This window comes from Tauraco erythrolophus, chromosome 11, assembly GCF_009769465.1.
Source record: "Tauraco erythrolophus isolate bTauEry1 chromosome 11, bTauEry1.pri, whole genome shotgun sequence".
Taxonomy (NCBI): Eukaryota; Metazoa; Chordata; class Aves; order Musophagiformes; family Musophagidae; genus Tauraco; species Tauraco erythrolophus.
In genome coordinates, this window is record NC_141475.1 from 24,402,251 (window position 1) to 24,418,165 (window position 15,915).

At 48.7% G+C, this 15,915-nt stretch overlaps 1 protein-coding gene across 2 annotated transcripts in view; it reads left to right on the top strand.

Annotated features, from left to right (window-relative positions):
* Positions 1 to 15,915, top strand: part of TNIK (TRAF2 and NCK interacting kinase) — a 162,485-nt gene that overhangs the window by 139,585 nt on the left and 6,985 nt on the right. The window contains exons 20-27 of one of the 2 annotated variants that reach the window (XM_086618726.1): positions 527 to 624; positions 1,342 to 1,365; positions 4,870 to 5,054; positions 7,807 to 7,933; positions 10,070 to 10,234; positions 13,341 to 13,455; positions 14,050 to 14,220; positions 14,502 to 14,645. In XM_086618726.1, coding sequence (XP_086474852.1) covers positions 527 to 624; positions 1,342 to 1,365; positions 4,870 to 5,054; positions 7,807 to 7,933; positions 10,070 to 10,234; positions 13,341 to 13,455; positions 14,050 to 14,220; positions 14,502 to 14,645 — 1,029 coding nt within the window. The remainder of the gene's footprint in view (positions 1 to 526; positions 625 to 1,341; positions 1,366 to 4,869; positions 5,055 to 7,806; positions 7,934 to 10,069; positions 10,235 to 13,340; positions 13,456 to 14,049; positions 14,221 to 14,501; positions 14,646 to 15,915) is intronic. The other variant, XM_086618727.1, reaches the window with a different exon arrangement.

Genomic DNA, 15,915 nt, shown 5'->3' on the forward strand with positions numbered 1-15,915 from the left:
GTTTGGTTTTGTTTTTCGCTAATGAGGAATCCTGTGATAAATAATGTCCTAGCAATGTCAGGTGCTGCAGAGCTTTTAATTTATCACATGTCCTGCGCTTTTGCACAGCGAATTTGTTTCTTTAGTAGAAAAAAAGGGCAGTCACACTGCAAGAAGGCTGTCAGTGAAGGCTGGGCTGGATTATGGCTTCTGTCACTCTATGGAGGGATGCTCCGTATAGTTAAGTAGACAGGAGCAGGATGATTTTTTGAGACCACAAAAGCAAAACACTGTAAAACTTTACTAGTTGGACAAAAGTTACCTAATTACAGGGCATCCAGCCCTGAGCCTGTGATGTCCTTGTCTGCTTTCACCACTGTCTTCCTGTGCTTCAGGGGAAAATAGCTGGGGAAGGGCCTGCCAGTGCCCTAGCGTGAGGGGGAGGACGATGAATCCCACACACACACACCCGTCCCAGGCGATGGGGTGCAGCGACAGGTTTTGGAAGCATTTTAACTCCCACTCTCTCCTCTTGCCTTTCTCCCAGGGAATGCCAAGCCTGAAGGGTCCCCAGTGCTCTCCCATGAGCCCGCCAAGGTAAAGCAGGAGGACAACAGGGACGTGACACGACCGAGCCGACCCGCTGTGAGTCTCAAATTATTTCCCACGGGAACATTACCAGCCAGCTTGGCCGTGTTTCCCTTCGGTGCAGTAGCACGACTGCAGGGACCCCAAAAAAGAGGCCAGTACCGCCGCTCCTCCAGCGGAGAGACTGGAAAGCGGCGGTACGGCGAGAGCCCGTAGGAGATCTGAATGCTTAAGAGAGTTGCATGAGTTTTTTATCAGGTGCCCAAGTCTAGGGGAAAGCGCTTAAGCCTGTGTTTTCAGGTGAAGCAGATGCTTAAGGGCTTCGCTAGCTTGGGCACGGTGGTCGCCGATGGCACATTGTTGTGTTCCGTGCTGCATGTCCCCTCACAGCAGCCCGGCAGAGGGATGCTCTGCTCGGGAAGGCTGGGCCACCGGCCCCCGACAGCCTTCGCAGCTTAAAACCAAACCTGGTAGTGGTCTCTGTACGCTCACATTTTATTATTCTGAGCAAAATCTCATCCGAAGTGTTTCCTCCTGGTTTAATGCTGTTGACATTTGGATTTTAAAACTGCAGAGTTGGCCTAGTAACAAAATGCGTTTCTTTTTTAATGTGTATTAATGTTTTGTTGATGATGTGTTTTTTTTTTTTTCTCTACACTCCACAGCATTGAGCTAACAATTCTAATTTTATTTCTAACCTGCTTGCCCTTCCTCTGGCTTTTTCCTGTCCCGATCTGTTTCCTCTGATGCTGATTATTCTTCCTTTACCCACAGAGCTATAAGAAAGCTATAGATGAGGTTAGTGATATCTTTTCTCAGTGGGTCATGCCTGTGCAAGGTTAACTAGTTAGTGCGTAATATCGAACTGGGTTTTCTTGGTGCTGGCATTGACAAAGGTGGTGATGCAACCTTGGGTCAGACGGGAGACCGAATGATTGCGTTTCGGGGAGGGGAGTGGCGCTGCCGGTGTGTCCTGCTCAGCCGTGGGCTGCCCGAAACCCGCCGGCCAGACCACTTGCATGGAGGCTGCGGCAAGAAGCACCCTGAGGCTCACGCGTGGAGCAAAGGGTGCTGCCGTTGTCCGGCCTGTTTGAAAGAGAAGGAGCAGGAGTGGAGGTTCCTTGTGCTGGCAAAGGTGGTCCGGGCAGCCTGCGCCGCTCACCGCATTCTGCTCTCAGCTACAGCCCCCGGCCGCCTGCTGATTTCAGTGGGACCATCCAGCACTATTTGAAATGTGATTTAAGCCTAATTTGAACCAAGGCGCTTGGCAAACGAAGGAAAACAGAGCAGTGGGATACAGTGGGTAATTCATTCTCATGGACCAGACCATCAGCAGTAAAGCCAGAGTCCGCAGAGCCATCTGGGATGTTGATGGGCGACAGTAGTCTTCATCCATCCCTTTAAATCAGAGTCCTGAGTTACGCCTTTTTTACCATACAATAATATTTTAAAAGTGTGTGCGTTTGGTGATGGCGAATGTTTAAACGTTCGTGGAAAGAGACCACACGTCCCTGATTTAGCATTTAACGTGCCTCATCCGCGCATCGCTGTGCACACACTGCTGATGCTGGTGACTGCGGGGATGTAATGGAAGGCACCAGTATGGGCAGCCTCTCCTGCAGCCTTATTACTCCAAAAATAGAAGATGGGAAAGAGGGAAAAAGTGCTGCTTAGTTAACATGTCCTCTTGGATAAAACATGAGCAATGCATTTTGTTTAATGAGGTGCTTTGTTAAGAAAAAAGCACATAAATCAGTGTCTAAATAGAGGCAGTGTGTGTGCTGAATTCAAGTTCAATGAGCTATATGATTCTGGAAACCAATCTAACTTGATTCCAGCAAATATTAAATCTGAAGTAGTCTTTGTAATTAAAAGTAATTAAAGAGCACTGATACTGCTAACTTATGTATCATGTCACCCTCAGTAATAACATTTCAAACACGTGTGGAACTACAGAGCACTTTCTTTCTAGTTGTCAGATTGGTTTTGGTCCAAGAGCAACTCAGTGAAGCCATTTAATCCTACAAAGTGCTCATTACTTAGAGAAAACGATAGTATCAAAGAATTAACCATCCCGAGGCAAAGCTTTAACTAGGAAATACGAGTTATCTGATGATATTGTCTGGGAGTATTACTGCTGTTATAACTTCCAAATTAGTTATTAAAAACTAATGAAACTGATTTTTAAAATACTGGACTATCTTCTAGTGATGACCAAAGAAGGTTTGAAGCACGTTAGAAATGGAAGGTGCAAAAAAGAGGTGATTTTCCTGGTCCATCGCTGTGTTAGAGAAGGGTTGAGTGCTAGTCCTGCACTGCGGGAGTTTGAGCTGCAGTTTTAAGAGGCTCTAACGCAGCCCTAAAGTCCTTTCTAAAGTTGAGAAGGCTCTAATCCAACTCAAAGGCAAGTGCTCAATATAGAGCATGTTTTCCACTCGAAATGGAAAGCGTTGTTAAGCTCTTCGAATTTTCATTGATTCTTGTTTGGGAAAAGAAATGATCATATCATAGAAGCTGCTACAGCGCTATTAAAGTAGTTGTTGTGCCTGCAGATTTGACTATATTTCGATCCCAAGCACGTTGGCATCGAAAATAAACTCTTTGAATAACACATTCTCTCTTTAATCTTGATAAAGAGCCTTTCTTTAGAGATACAGAGAGCGTTTGGCTAGGGATATATAATACCCATCACAGGTATCTGCTGGAAAGCAGGAATTAATCCTTTTTTTAAAAAAAAAACTAGCTTTTTTGGAATACTAATATTCTCACAGGTCTGATGCAAAGCCCTTTGACATCCGTGGGAGTCTCTCCTTTGCGTCAGAGGCCGGGCAGGGCAGACCTGGGAGCAGAATGTGCGGTTGCCCACCGGTGGGAGCCTGCTGGGAGGTGTGGGTCACCCAGAACCAAAGTACAAATTGCTTGCGAAATATTCCTGGTTGACAATTTAATAAATAAATAAATAAATAAACTGGGTTTGCATCTCAGCCGTAGAAGTTTTCCATCGTTTTCTTCACGTGTCGACGGGATAGATTTTTAAGAGCTCCCTTTGCAACCGTAATTAATATTGCCGTAGTCGCCCTGCTGGAACGGTAAACTGGAAATGCAGTAAATGAGAGTATGGCCGTAAGACAATTGTGGAATTTAGTCTTTTTCAATGAGTTTCTTTCTCCCTAATCCTTTATCTCTGACCGAATGCACTGATGCCTACCTCGGTCACTAATGTAGGGAGAAATGGTAAGACTGACAATTGCGATGCTTCGTTCGTCATGTGCATGTCTTGTGCGACAGAGTTCTCTAACCCATTCTAATTCGAGCTCTCATGCTTTTCTGCCCTACTGCTTCCCCCTGCATTGCTATAAAAGCATGTAAGATAACAACAAGTCTCTTTTCTACACGGTGCCTGCCATGTTCCTTGTTTTGAAATAGCAGTGTCTATTTTATATGACTGTCGGGTCCGAGACCTCATCAAAGTCATGGTAAACTGAAAAATTATTACTAGGCTTTGGGACTGCTCCTATCCTTTTTCTCGTTTCAAGGCTTTTTTCTTTTCTTTTTTTTTTTTTTTGTTTACCCTTGGCTTTTAGGCTGCCACATTTCACATAAAGTGCTTAATGGGTCCCGCTGAGGGATTTTTTTGGTTTTGTTTTAATTTTTTTTTTTTCTGATCGTGTGGCTGACTCAGAGCTGTGACTCCAAAGTCTGGCTGAGCTGGGCGCTTCTCCTCGTGCTCCTCACCGCCTCTCGGCAGCCGCCCGACAGCGGAGACTCAACACGGAAGCAGCTCTCAACGTGGGGATTGCACCACTCCATGGGAGATGCTGTCATTGCTTCCTTCCCAAATGCATTTATTACAGAATAAATACAATTACGGGGTCTCTTTGAGAAGTTTGAAAGAAGAGAAAACCCTGCAGGAGAAATTCTCCGAGCCAATCTTTGAAATGACATTGTTTTCCAGTTTACTATGATGGTGACTGAACTTCACCTTTTCCAACAAATATAATTTTGTCGTGTATATACATATAAGTGTGTGTATATATATGCACATACACGTTCCAAACAGAAAAAGAAGAGGTTGGCTATTGATTTTTTTCAGTGAGCGTAAATCAGTTTTGTTTTGTTTAATAAATGCTACATGCTACAAACATTGTCTTACGTTCGTCTCATGTTTGTAACGACTCTGTAAAGCTACTTCTCGTTGCTCGTGCTGTTAGCATTGGCTTTTGAAGAGATGTACGTGGCGTTCTCCTCGCTTGGAATATAATACCCATCGCGTTCTTGTTTTCTTGCCCCCATCCCCTTTAGGATCTGACGGCCTTAGCCAAAGAGTTGAGGGAGCTGCGCATCGAAGAAACCAATCGCCCCCTGAAGAAGGTGACCGACTACTCCTCCTCCAGCGAGGAGTCGGAAAGCAGCGAGGAGGAGGAGGAGGATGGGGAGAACGAGACGCACGATGGGACCGTGCCCGTCAGCGACATCCCACGGCTTATGTAAGAGGCGCTTTCTTTTGGGGGGCAGACCATGAAAGCGTGGCGTGGCGTAGTCTGAGGGAGCCGTAGCTGTGGTACAGGATGTGTGCAAAGCGCGTCAGGGTTTGGTGGCTGGCACTGGGAATGGCGTCACAGTTGCAAGGGATGGTTGATTTAGGTGGGTCTTTTTCCTGGTTCAAACTAGAGATACTTGATGGGAAAAAGGGCATGATTTCCACTGCAGGTTCAGTGAACTTGGACTCCAAGCTGATGGACCTGTTCCTTCTGCTGAGTAAGGCGGTTTTTTGGCCAGAGTGAACACACCTGACCTCATCCACACCTTGGGTCCTGCCCAGGGGGTTGATGTGTTAAAGCTCTGCCTGCTCTTCAGCCCGGTCTTGCCCCAAATCAAGCCACGAGGAAGCGCAGTGCTTGGTGGCCTGTCCAGTGCCAACTGGTAGAGCCGGGATTATAATAATCCTGAATCTTTTGTCTTTGATTTTTTTTTTTGTCCTTGGCTGTCTCTGAGTGGCAAGGAGACCCAGAGGTCCATGTTATGCAAAGGTCAAGCTCCTGGGTTGGAGCTTCCTTCCAGCAGAAGAAGAAAAATCAGAGTTCTTGGAATTTGGTGGGGAAAGTCAGGAGACAGCGGGATGGTTATGAGTACGCAGCAGTCAGATGGGCAGTCACGCGTGCAAGAAGGGGCCTCGGGCTGCTCCCAGAAGAGGATTTTCATCAGGAATAGTTAATCGGTACTGACATCCTTCCACCAAACACCTTGGGTTTGACATAGCACTTTTCAGTGGATAAAACATCTCAGGGAATGCTGTGCAGCCAGATGTATCGGGCGACAGGCACAGCGATGAGGTGGATGCCCCTAACCCGCTGCCAGCCCAATGCCACTTGTCCCGTAACATCCTGTTGATGAACGTGCTCCGAAGACTGAACATGGAGATGCAAACCCTTGGTGTCACAGTGAGGTGGCAGGAGCTCTGTCCATGTCTAAGCCTTTGTGGGAATCTGCAGGCATGGCTGTGCTGCTCTGTGTCTGGGGAAAAAGAAAGCAAGGCTTGGCTTTGCACCCTTATTTCACAAAAGGAACCTTAATTCAAGTGCAGACTAGATGTAGTACTGTCAAAACTTTACTTTTCCTATGTTCAGTGTTTTTCCATTAGAAACTGGGGTCAAGAGAGGTCTTCTCATGTTCTCCTGCACCTTCTGAGGGATCTTGATATAACCCATTTTTAAGCTTTCCTAGGCATCCTCCCTGAGCACTGGGCTGCTCTTCATTCCAGGTCTCTCCTGCTGCAGGATAAACCCATCCATCACTTTGTGTCCCAGTGGACAGGCGGGACCGTTTACTCCTTCCATCTCTACAGATACCTTTTCTACATCTGAAGACTATGATGACTCTCTTCATCTCCCTCTTCTCTGGGCTGTACAAGCCAGCTCTTGCGCATGTCCAGGGATTTCTTGCAAGGTGACACTGGAATTTAGGACCTCGAGGCTACCACAGCCATTCATTCACTCGCTATATGGTCTCAAAATCAGCATAACCTCCTTTGCCTCTGGTTTCTTATTTCTGAAACTGGAATAAATGTGTTGTTTTCCCATCCTTTGGCGATGTCGAAGTGCTGACAGTAGAAAGGAGTTGCGAGCTCCCTATGTGAACAGTATGGTGGAAGGATGGCATGCTGTTGTTCGGGGTGCTTTGGTGATGCCTGTCCAGTTGTATGTTCGATACGATGCAGGCGAGGGTCCATCATCGAGCCAGTCCCACCTTGGGGTCCTCAGGGCTCACATCAGACCAATGACCCCCTTGATGAATGCAGGTTTGCTTTGGCTTTTCACAGTACCAGGCTCCCTCGTGAGCTTCTGGGCATTGACTAGTAGGTGTGTGCGTGGGGATGATGTGTCAGAGAGTGAGCTGCTTCATCTTAATGGAAAGTAAGCCAGCTGCATGGCTTTTAAAGGCAAAATAACAGGTCTTATCAGCAACAACTTCCTAACAGCCATCACTGTTTTCTGGAGCGCAGGCAGGGTGTCCAGAGACACGTCGTCGTTTGCTTTTGGTTTCGTTGGAATTACATTTAAGCAACTGGTCTGCTCAGAACGTAATATTAAAGTCACGGTGGCTGCTTGCCGCCTGCGATATCCGCTCTCAGGTAGTCCTGAAATTTAACGTTCTTGAGAATAAATTCCAGACTCTGTCTTCACACAGGAGCACAGAAATAAACCCAAGAGGAAATCATGGGTTAGGGCTACGTTTTCACCTGGAAAAGAGCAGAAAGCTGCAGGACGCAACTTGTGCTCCCACTCGCTCCCCACTCCAAACCCCATCCTCTCCCTTGTTGGTTTTTTGTCATCAGATGCATCGGACTGCTCCCTTTTCCAGAGGTTGAGATGAGGAATAAAGGGAGTGAATTATTTTTTTTAAACTTTCCTAAGCAAGTAGGAAAAAAGGTGTCAGGAAGAGTGGGACTGCAGCTCCTCGTTACCCAGTGGGCAGTGCTGCTCTTAGGACACCTTGGGGCAGGAAAAGCTCCTTTCTTTGGTCTCTGTGCTGTATCTGTATTGTATCAACCTGACCCTGGTCCTGTATTTCTGACAACATAAATAATTTCCTCGTACTTCTAAGTGGATCTGTTTTCTAATTTTTCTTCCTGTGAGATAAAGCCTTCCCCTTATTGAAACAATACTTTATTAAGAATTTTTTTAATCTAGTTTAGGAAGGGCAATATCCGTCATTAATGCTTTTCCATTCTGTCCTCAGACCAACAGGAATTTCTGGAAGCAATGAGCCGTACAACCTGGGAATGGTGACAACCCACGGGCTAGAGACTTCCCATGCAGATACGTTTAGCAATATTTCAAGGGAAGGGACTTTAATGGTGAGGGAGGTAAGTTGTAAAACAAATATTTCCATGGAGCATCTTCAGGAGGTTTTGCCCATGTAAGCACAAAAACTAACAGTGCTGTGTGTCCGGAACACAAAACGACTGAGTAAATTGTGCTCGTTAGCGCTCTCGTTAGTACAATTTACACTCGGAGCAAATGTGACAAGTGCAAATGTTTCTCAGAACTACAAACAGCAGTGAATAGTAATGCCAGGGCACGGGCACGGCGGGGAGGATGCTCCTACAAGTGAAACTGCCGTAATCCCACAATAGCTCCAGGCAACAGAAGTCATCTTCAGTTTGCAGCATTTAGTTAATACGCTTGGAACCTGGCCCAAGGTTTCCCCTCTTCTTCCCAACCTTTGCCACCATGTCACTGTCAGAGGCGTGCGGTGTTTGTGGAGTGTTTGGAGGCTTTTAGCAGGGGCCAAGACCCCTTCCCCACCAGCAAGCCATCCCGTGCTCCCGCAGCGAGCCAGCTGCACGGGGGCACTTGACATCCCACCCGGATTTCAGCCCCCATCCCCAGCTTCACAGAGGTAAGGCTGCAGTGGGAGCAATCCTGATGAGTGGTTCTGCAGGAGCGAGGCAGAGGAAGGCTGTGGAAGATGTCCCCCAGTGTTTCTTGGTTTCCTGGTTGCTGGAACGTGCTGGTGATGCTGCTGGAAACGCAGACGGGTAGTGGGTCTCCTGGTGAAGGAGGCTGGAGGCTCTGGCAGTTAGTGAAACAGGGGAGTCACTCTCCTGCCAGCATGTAACAGAGGTGGATGGGAGAGGAGGAGCAGGGAGGGGAGGTTGGAGTCAGCAATTGTAAAGGAGGAGTGTTTAGATCAAACACAAACTAGACTTGAGCGGAATTTCAGTTCTTAATTCTGTTTATGTAAAATATTCACGTGGAGGGGGGGCGGGAAATCAATGCGACTTTGAAAGAGAGGAAGGAGTTGGCAAAAGCAGTCGCAGCCTCTTTGCTGCCTTTCTTAGCGACGTTCGAGGCTGGGCAGCAGCACGCAGCCCACCTAAGCCCTCGCCAGCACGGAGCTGGGATCTTCACAGGGATGCTGAGCAGCCCCTGTGCATCCGTGTAGCACGGAGTGTGATGCGGTTGAGCGGGAGAACAAGTCACTGCTACAACAGGCAGCTGTTCCAGAAATGAGCTTGGTGTTGAGCATCCCAACAGCAAAACATGTGCCACACCAGTGAGGCCCTTGGAGAAAACAGTGATGCAGAAGGGTTTAACAGCTGTGAGTGAGACGAGCAGCTGGGAAACTCCTTTGGGAGGAGGGAACGTGGTGGGAGACCCACACCACAGCCTCGTGCTGGGGGCTTATTGCTCACACTGGACTGCTAGCATGGCCATCAGGGGACACACTCGCTCATCAGGAGCTGGTCCGAAACTTGGTGAGCCTGTTCAGAGAGAGTTTCCCACTAATCCCAGTAAAGGAACAAGTCTCTGTAGCTGTCTCATTGATGTGCTTCAGGTACGTGGGATTCATCCAAATGACACCTCAAAGTGATAGGCAGGGAAGAGAGAAACTCCCCAGCACCTGCCTTGCACGAGGCAGGATGGAGAGGAAGGGGAGCCTCACGTGCAGAGCGAGGTGCCGGTCGCTCTGCCGATGCTGCCACTGTTCACTGCTGGTTTGGGTTACGGAAACATGCGACAGGGCTGCGCTGGCATTTGCCGTCAGGCTACTCACTGCCATAGCTGTGCAAAGCCGTGAAGGCTAATGCTGATTGAGAGGTCAGATTCTGCTGCCACCCTGGCCAGTGGCCGCGTGGGAGGGGAGCTGGCCATGGAGTCTGCACCCATGGTGGCAAGAGCAGAATCTTCCCTACGTTCCTTGTCTCGAAACGACGGTGATCAGGCTTCTCTCGCTGTAACATGGCTAATTACTCTGTATGGACTCTGTGATTAATCCTGTCTTTATTTCTCCTGGGGTGGGGGGTTGTTTTGCAGCATGCAGATTGCATGGGGATGGAGACAGAGAGGGTCGTTCTCCCCCGCTTGCTCTGGGAATGGGAGGACTGCCAACGACTTGGTTTTGTTTGTTTGGATTTTTTTCTCTTCTTTTTCTCTCTCTTTTTTTTTTTCCTTCCCCCTCCCCTTCTCTTTCTTCCTCATGCCTTGTGTCTCTGCAGACCTCTGGTGAAAAAAAGCGTTCTGGCCATGCAGCCAGCAATGGCTTTGCAGGTCACATCAATCTACCTGACCTGGTGCAGCAAAGCCACTCGCCTGCGGGCACACCGACCGAGGCCCTGGGGCGAGTCTCCACGCATGCGCAGGACATGGACTCGGTGCCTGAAGTAGGTGGTGGGGGTGGATGTCCTCTTTCTTCTTTGCATTGCTTTAAACAAGTATTAACATCTCTGCTCCGTAAAGGAGCTTTCCTGCTTTCCTCCCTGACTTTCTTGGCTCTTCTCTTTGTTTCTGGTCCGTGTGGGTGAGTGTAGTGGAGACACGAGGGAATCTGATGGGTTATTGCTATGGCTGATGGTAGAAATTTATGTTAGGTCTGCTCCCAAGCCCACCAGCTGGAGTTTCGGTGGTGATGGCTTGAATGCTGCCAACTGATGTGAAAGTCCCTGGTTTTGATTGGGTTTTCTTTGCACTTGGAAATAAGAGAAAATTATGAGAGCCAGAGGTGCCGTTAACTTCAGCTGGCCTCAGCTTCCACCTGTGCGATCTTTGATACCTAGTGTGACTCACAAGGTTAGCAAAAACTAAAGCCAACAAAATTCTGGATAGTTCTTCAGACTAGCAAAAATCTACCCACCTTTAAAATTACACATTTCCAGTCATGGCAAAGTATTTCTCCCTGGTAGCTGTTTTACAGGGACACGATTGAACATTAACATTGTATAAGGTGGAAAAAATCCTAGAAAGACCAAGATGTGACACATCAGACAAGGGAATTAATGATTCTTGCTTACCATCACCAGCTGTGGGAACCAGGCATGGTTCTCTGTTTTCCTGTGAAAAATCAACCCATTTAGTGCCGAATAAGCTATTTTATTTAATTTTTTCTTCGCGTTTTGTTGGTTGCACATCAAAAGTTCTGTCATCGTATTCTTTTTCATAGAAACGATGCACTCATTTTACAGTTTACTTTTACTAACAGTACAAAAATAAAAATTGCTTGGAATTGGGCATTGATAAAACGTTAAGAACAGATGGTGCTTGACTGGACCTCAAGGTTTTATTCGTTTCCTCACTGCCTTTAAAAACAGTGATGAGAGAGTTGATCCTGGAAGTAACACCTTCCACGGTCATCCTGGGACTGCCAAAACGCAGGCAGACAGTGTGCAAGGATTGGGTTTAAATATATTCATTTGTAGGATACCAACCAAGAAGATCTTTTCCAGTTCTAAAACTGTATTTTTAGGGCTGACTGAGCTGGGAGTGGGTGTAAGTGGAAACTTGGGGGTTTAGTCCACAGGTTTACGTGTGACTCATGGTGCTGCAAGCAAAAAGGGAGCAGGCACCTCCTCACCCTGCAGCTTGATGCTGTCTCTGTCGGCCACCACAGAGGTTCATAGGCAGTTGAACAGGACCTGGAGGAAAATGAGTTCTCAATATTTAAGTAAGGGACTTGGAGGTTATTAAAATGTCAGCTTCTTAGGAGAAGAGCTGAATCTGAGCAAAAAAAAGAAATGCTTGGTGCGTTTGGATGGACACTTTCTTCATAATTCATTTGTCAGAAAGCACCTGGCTCTCAGCTGGAAAGCATCCCTGTAAATACTGAATTTTTCCCCTCCTTAAATTGTTGGTGCTTTACGGAAAAGACATCCAGCACAGGAAAAAAAAATTGTATTTCTTGGATATGAAAGGAGCGCAAGGTAGCGATTTTATCTTCCATGCGCACACAAATCCCATGGCGTACTGCGTATGTAAATGTGGTATCTGTTCCTGCAGCCTTCCCTGCCGCAGGCTGTTAACTTCTTCCGTGGGTCTCGGTTACCATGTCGTTTTTGGAAATCCATCCCATTTCTATGGAAACAGGCGGGCTGTCAGGGACATGGAGACGGAGGGAAGCGGAATGCACAGCGCGATTTTGGCAGATGCAGGGCATGGATGCCAGCTTGCCCATGGATGCCAGCCCCAAAACACTTGGGAAGTTTTTTTTCTCCTAAACCTTTTTGTCCCCCACCAGAGGACAGGTAGGAGCCCAACCCAATTTCGGTACGGATGTGCCAGGGCAGTGGGGTTCCCTGTGGCATGTGTTCCCGCAGCACGGGCTTGTCCCTGGGGCAGTTGGCTGTGCCAGGGCTGGGGCAGTGGCATGGGGCTTGGGTGACTCGCTGACATGAAAGCTGAGGAAGATTTATTTCAGAGAAGGAAAATGTCCCGAGGAAGAAAAATGTGAGCAACAGTGCTGCTGCAGAGTGACTTGGATTTTGCTGCTGTCACAGCCCTTAGCGAGGCTCACACATAAAGTGTATCCTGGGTGAATGCAGGAGAAGGAAAAATAAGGTGCTCAACGAGGGGAAAATCATGTCACTTTGGCTCCCAAGGCAAGGATTTCATGGTGCTTGGGAGAAGGTCTTAGCCCGTCTTCTGCTTTAAAAAGAAAGACACGTGATGTTGCAGCTTGTTCCTCTCCAATATTGGAGAAATTGCACGCAACTGGTACATGACGTCCCCGCAAGGTGTGCTGAGGACCAGGCATTTTGCTAAAGAGCTGACTTTTCCCGCTTTCCCAGGGGCATCAATGTTTTGGGATTAGCCCAGCAAACCCCAGGATAACGGGTGACAGAAGCAGCGCAGTATTAGGGCTATTCGAGCTCTTCTGCCTGTGCTTTACAGGTCCTAAAATAGATTTCCACAACCTGTTTAAATAAAATCTTTGCTCAGGCTGGGCAAGTTAGCGTTTGGCTTTGGCACAAGGAAAGCAACAGTCCCACCTTTCCCAGCTCTGAATTACTCCGGTGATCGCTGGTGCGTGTCAGCTGCCCCGTGCCAGGGGCTCCCAGCACCATCCTGCCAACCTTGGCTGCACGGTGGGAGAGTGGGAAGAGCAAACCCTGCCTGACATCCCAGAACGGGCTTTTTAAGGTGGATATGTTACACACAGACAAGTTGGTTTTTACCTGCGTTGACTTTCACCTCTGGTCCTGCGGCTTCTCCGCTAACTGGTCTCATGGCTGTGCTGTGCTTCTGCCTGCAAGAGGAGAGCCGAGCTGGGCCCTGCTCCTCTGTTTGCTGTTGCTCATGGATGCTCACAAATCCAATTTAATGTTTATCGTGATTAATGATGGAGGGAGGACGAGCAAACATTCATAGAGGGCTCGAAAAGGGCACCGCAGGGGCAGGTGCTGGGTTGGCTCATTAGAACATCTTACATAGGCATGCATGCACAAAATTATTGTTATTTCAGTGCTCTGAGCTCTCACTTTGCTGTTTATTTTCCAGTATGGTATGGGAAGCAGCACCAAAGCCTCTTTCACCCCCTTTGTGGACACCAGAGTGTATCAGACCTCACCTACTGATGAAGATGAAGATGAGGACGAAGAGTCATCTGCTACTGGTAGGAGGCCATGGGGCCAGTTTGAGAGGGGAGGGCCTCGTGGAAACCGGGTCGTGGAGCCTGAATAACCCCACTGAACCTCTTCTACATTTCACTACTCTTGTCCAGACATTGCTCATGTCTGCATCCTTGTGCTCTCCAGTTTCCATCCAACTCCTCCTCCCCCACCAGTGAAATGTCACCAGAAAAGTCCAGGAGAAAACAGGGAACAGCAGAAATCCACCCACCTGTCTGCCTGGGCAGCTGGGAGAAATATTCCTGGCAGAACTGGGAGGTGGAAATCACTCCAAAAAGCTGGCAGTTGCTCAGAAGTCATTGAAAATGGCTGGATGTGGGCAGGCGGGCAGCGAATAGCGCTGGTCAGCTCGCTAGGCAGGGCTGGGGGTATGGGGACATCACCTGCTGACGGGTTTGGTGGTGGTTCCAACCCACGGGAGAATCCTGATGGTCCCTCTTCAAACTAATAGCTGGAGACATAGTGGTGACATCAAAAAATAAACTAAGTATTGTTTTCATATTCCAAAAAAACCTGACAGAAGAGGTACATACAATTAACCCATCACACCTTGCTGTTTTGTTGTGTTTCCTTGCAAGCCCTGTTCACCAGCGAGCTGCTCAGACAGGAGCAGGCCAAGCTGAACGAAGCCCGGAAGATCTCGGTGGTGAACGTCAACCCCACCAACATCCGTCCCCACAGCGACACCCCGGAGATACGGAAATACAAGAAGCGCTTCAACTCGGAGATACTCTGTGCTGCTTTGTGGGGTAAGGTCCTCGTCACACCGTGCCCTCAGCAAAACACTCCAGAGAGTGTGGCTGGTAGTGAAATGTGCACATGTCATCACAGAACCAAGTCCCTGCCTCTCATTGTCCTCTTCTCCATCCCAGGCAAGGCTTGTGTTGCTCTAAGAGTGACTATTGATGTTCATGGGAAGATCACAGCCTTAGCCAGGATCAGCCACTCTTGGTGGTAGCAGATATGAGCTCAGGGTGTTCTCCTTGGGAGCAGCTGTGGCTCCTGGTCCCCATTGCCCTCTCCTCTTCAGGTGTGAATCTGCTGGTGGGCACAGAAAATGGCCTGATGCTGCTGGATCGAAGCGGACAAGGGAAGGTCTACAACCTGATCAACAGACGGCGATTTCAACAGATGGACGTACTCGAGGGCCTTAATGTCCTCGTGACAATATCAGGTGCGCCTCTCATGCTGTCACCCCACCGGTAACCTTCTTGGCCGTATTCTCGAGCGACTCCAGCTCAGACCAAACCTGTCCACCGCTGTCAGAGGGAAGCTCTCAGGAGATGTTGGAGGTGGTTTATTCCAGAATCAAAGGCATTTGATCTGCAGGAATGTCTCTGAGAGCAATTTGCTCCCATCGCCTGCCAGCTCTGCTTCATCTGCAATGCTCCATCCTCCTTTAGCAGGGAAGGGAAGGGGCAGGATGCAGGCAGATGCCCTGCAAGGCAGGTAGGCACAGCTTGAGGGGGCAGCAAGTTCTGGTTTTGGGTCTGTTTGGCTCTTGCCAAGGCAGCCATGAACCAGGGCTTCTGAGCTCCAGCTCAGACCATGGCTGTGCTCGGGGCGCCCTGAGCATCATGATGGCCACAGGCTTGTCACTGTCCCGGGTTCAGCCAGGAGTTCCAGAGCTCTCAGCTCAGACTCATGGGTGATTTCTGGCAGGAAAGCAAAATGTCGAGTCCAGTCTCCCAGGAGAGCACCCAGCATCCTCCCTGCGGAGCAGCCCGTGAAGCACATGGATGGAGGAGCTGGGGCAGAGCCTTCTCCTCCTGATACCTGCCCTGCAAAGCTCATGGAGGACAGCAAGAGAAATGCTTGTTAGGAAAATTGCTTGATTTCATTCTTCCGTTTACTTTTGTGTTGTTCAACACCCCTCCCTGGGCTCGCTCTGCATTCGCTGGCAAATTCCTGCTCCCTCCATTCAGATAGGGCTCTTAGAAAATGCTGCTTCATCGTCTGCCTTGCTCGGCAGCTGCCCTGTGGTTTTCGGGATACAGCTGTAGGAATAAGGGGTGGAAGATGAATGGGGGGAGGGAGGGTAGTAGCTCTCCCCAGGGAGCACCAGCCCTTGGGAACGGCGCTGAGGACAAGCCCCAGGGACTTGTGGAAACCCACAAGCAGACAGAGCCTCTGGTTTATGGTTTGGGTGCTCTTCCAGCAGCCTCAGCGCCAGCTGTGTCCTGTCCCTGTAGCGCGGGGCGGGGGTTTGGCCAGATCGCAGCCATCCAAGAAGCTGTGGAAATGTGGCAGCCCTTCAGCGTTGTTGGCAAAGGACAGACCAAGGAGCTCGTGTCTCAGCTCCAGAGTGGAATTAATGTTGTATGAAGTAGAAGAGAAGGAAAGAAACCAGGTAGCTGAGTGGTAAGAGAGCTGGGGTCACGGCCCCGCTGTGCCCGACTGTCTCTCCATGATATAACTCTCTTGATTTGTACGAGAAGGAACAT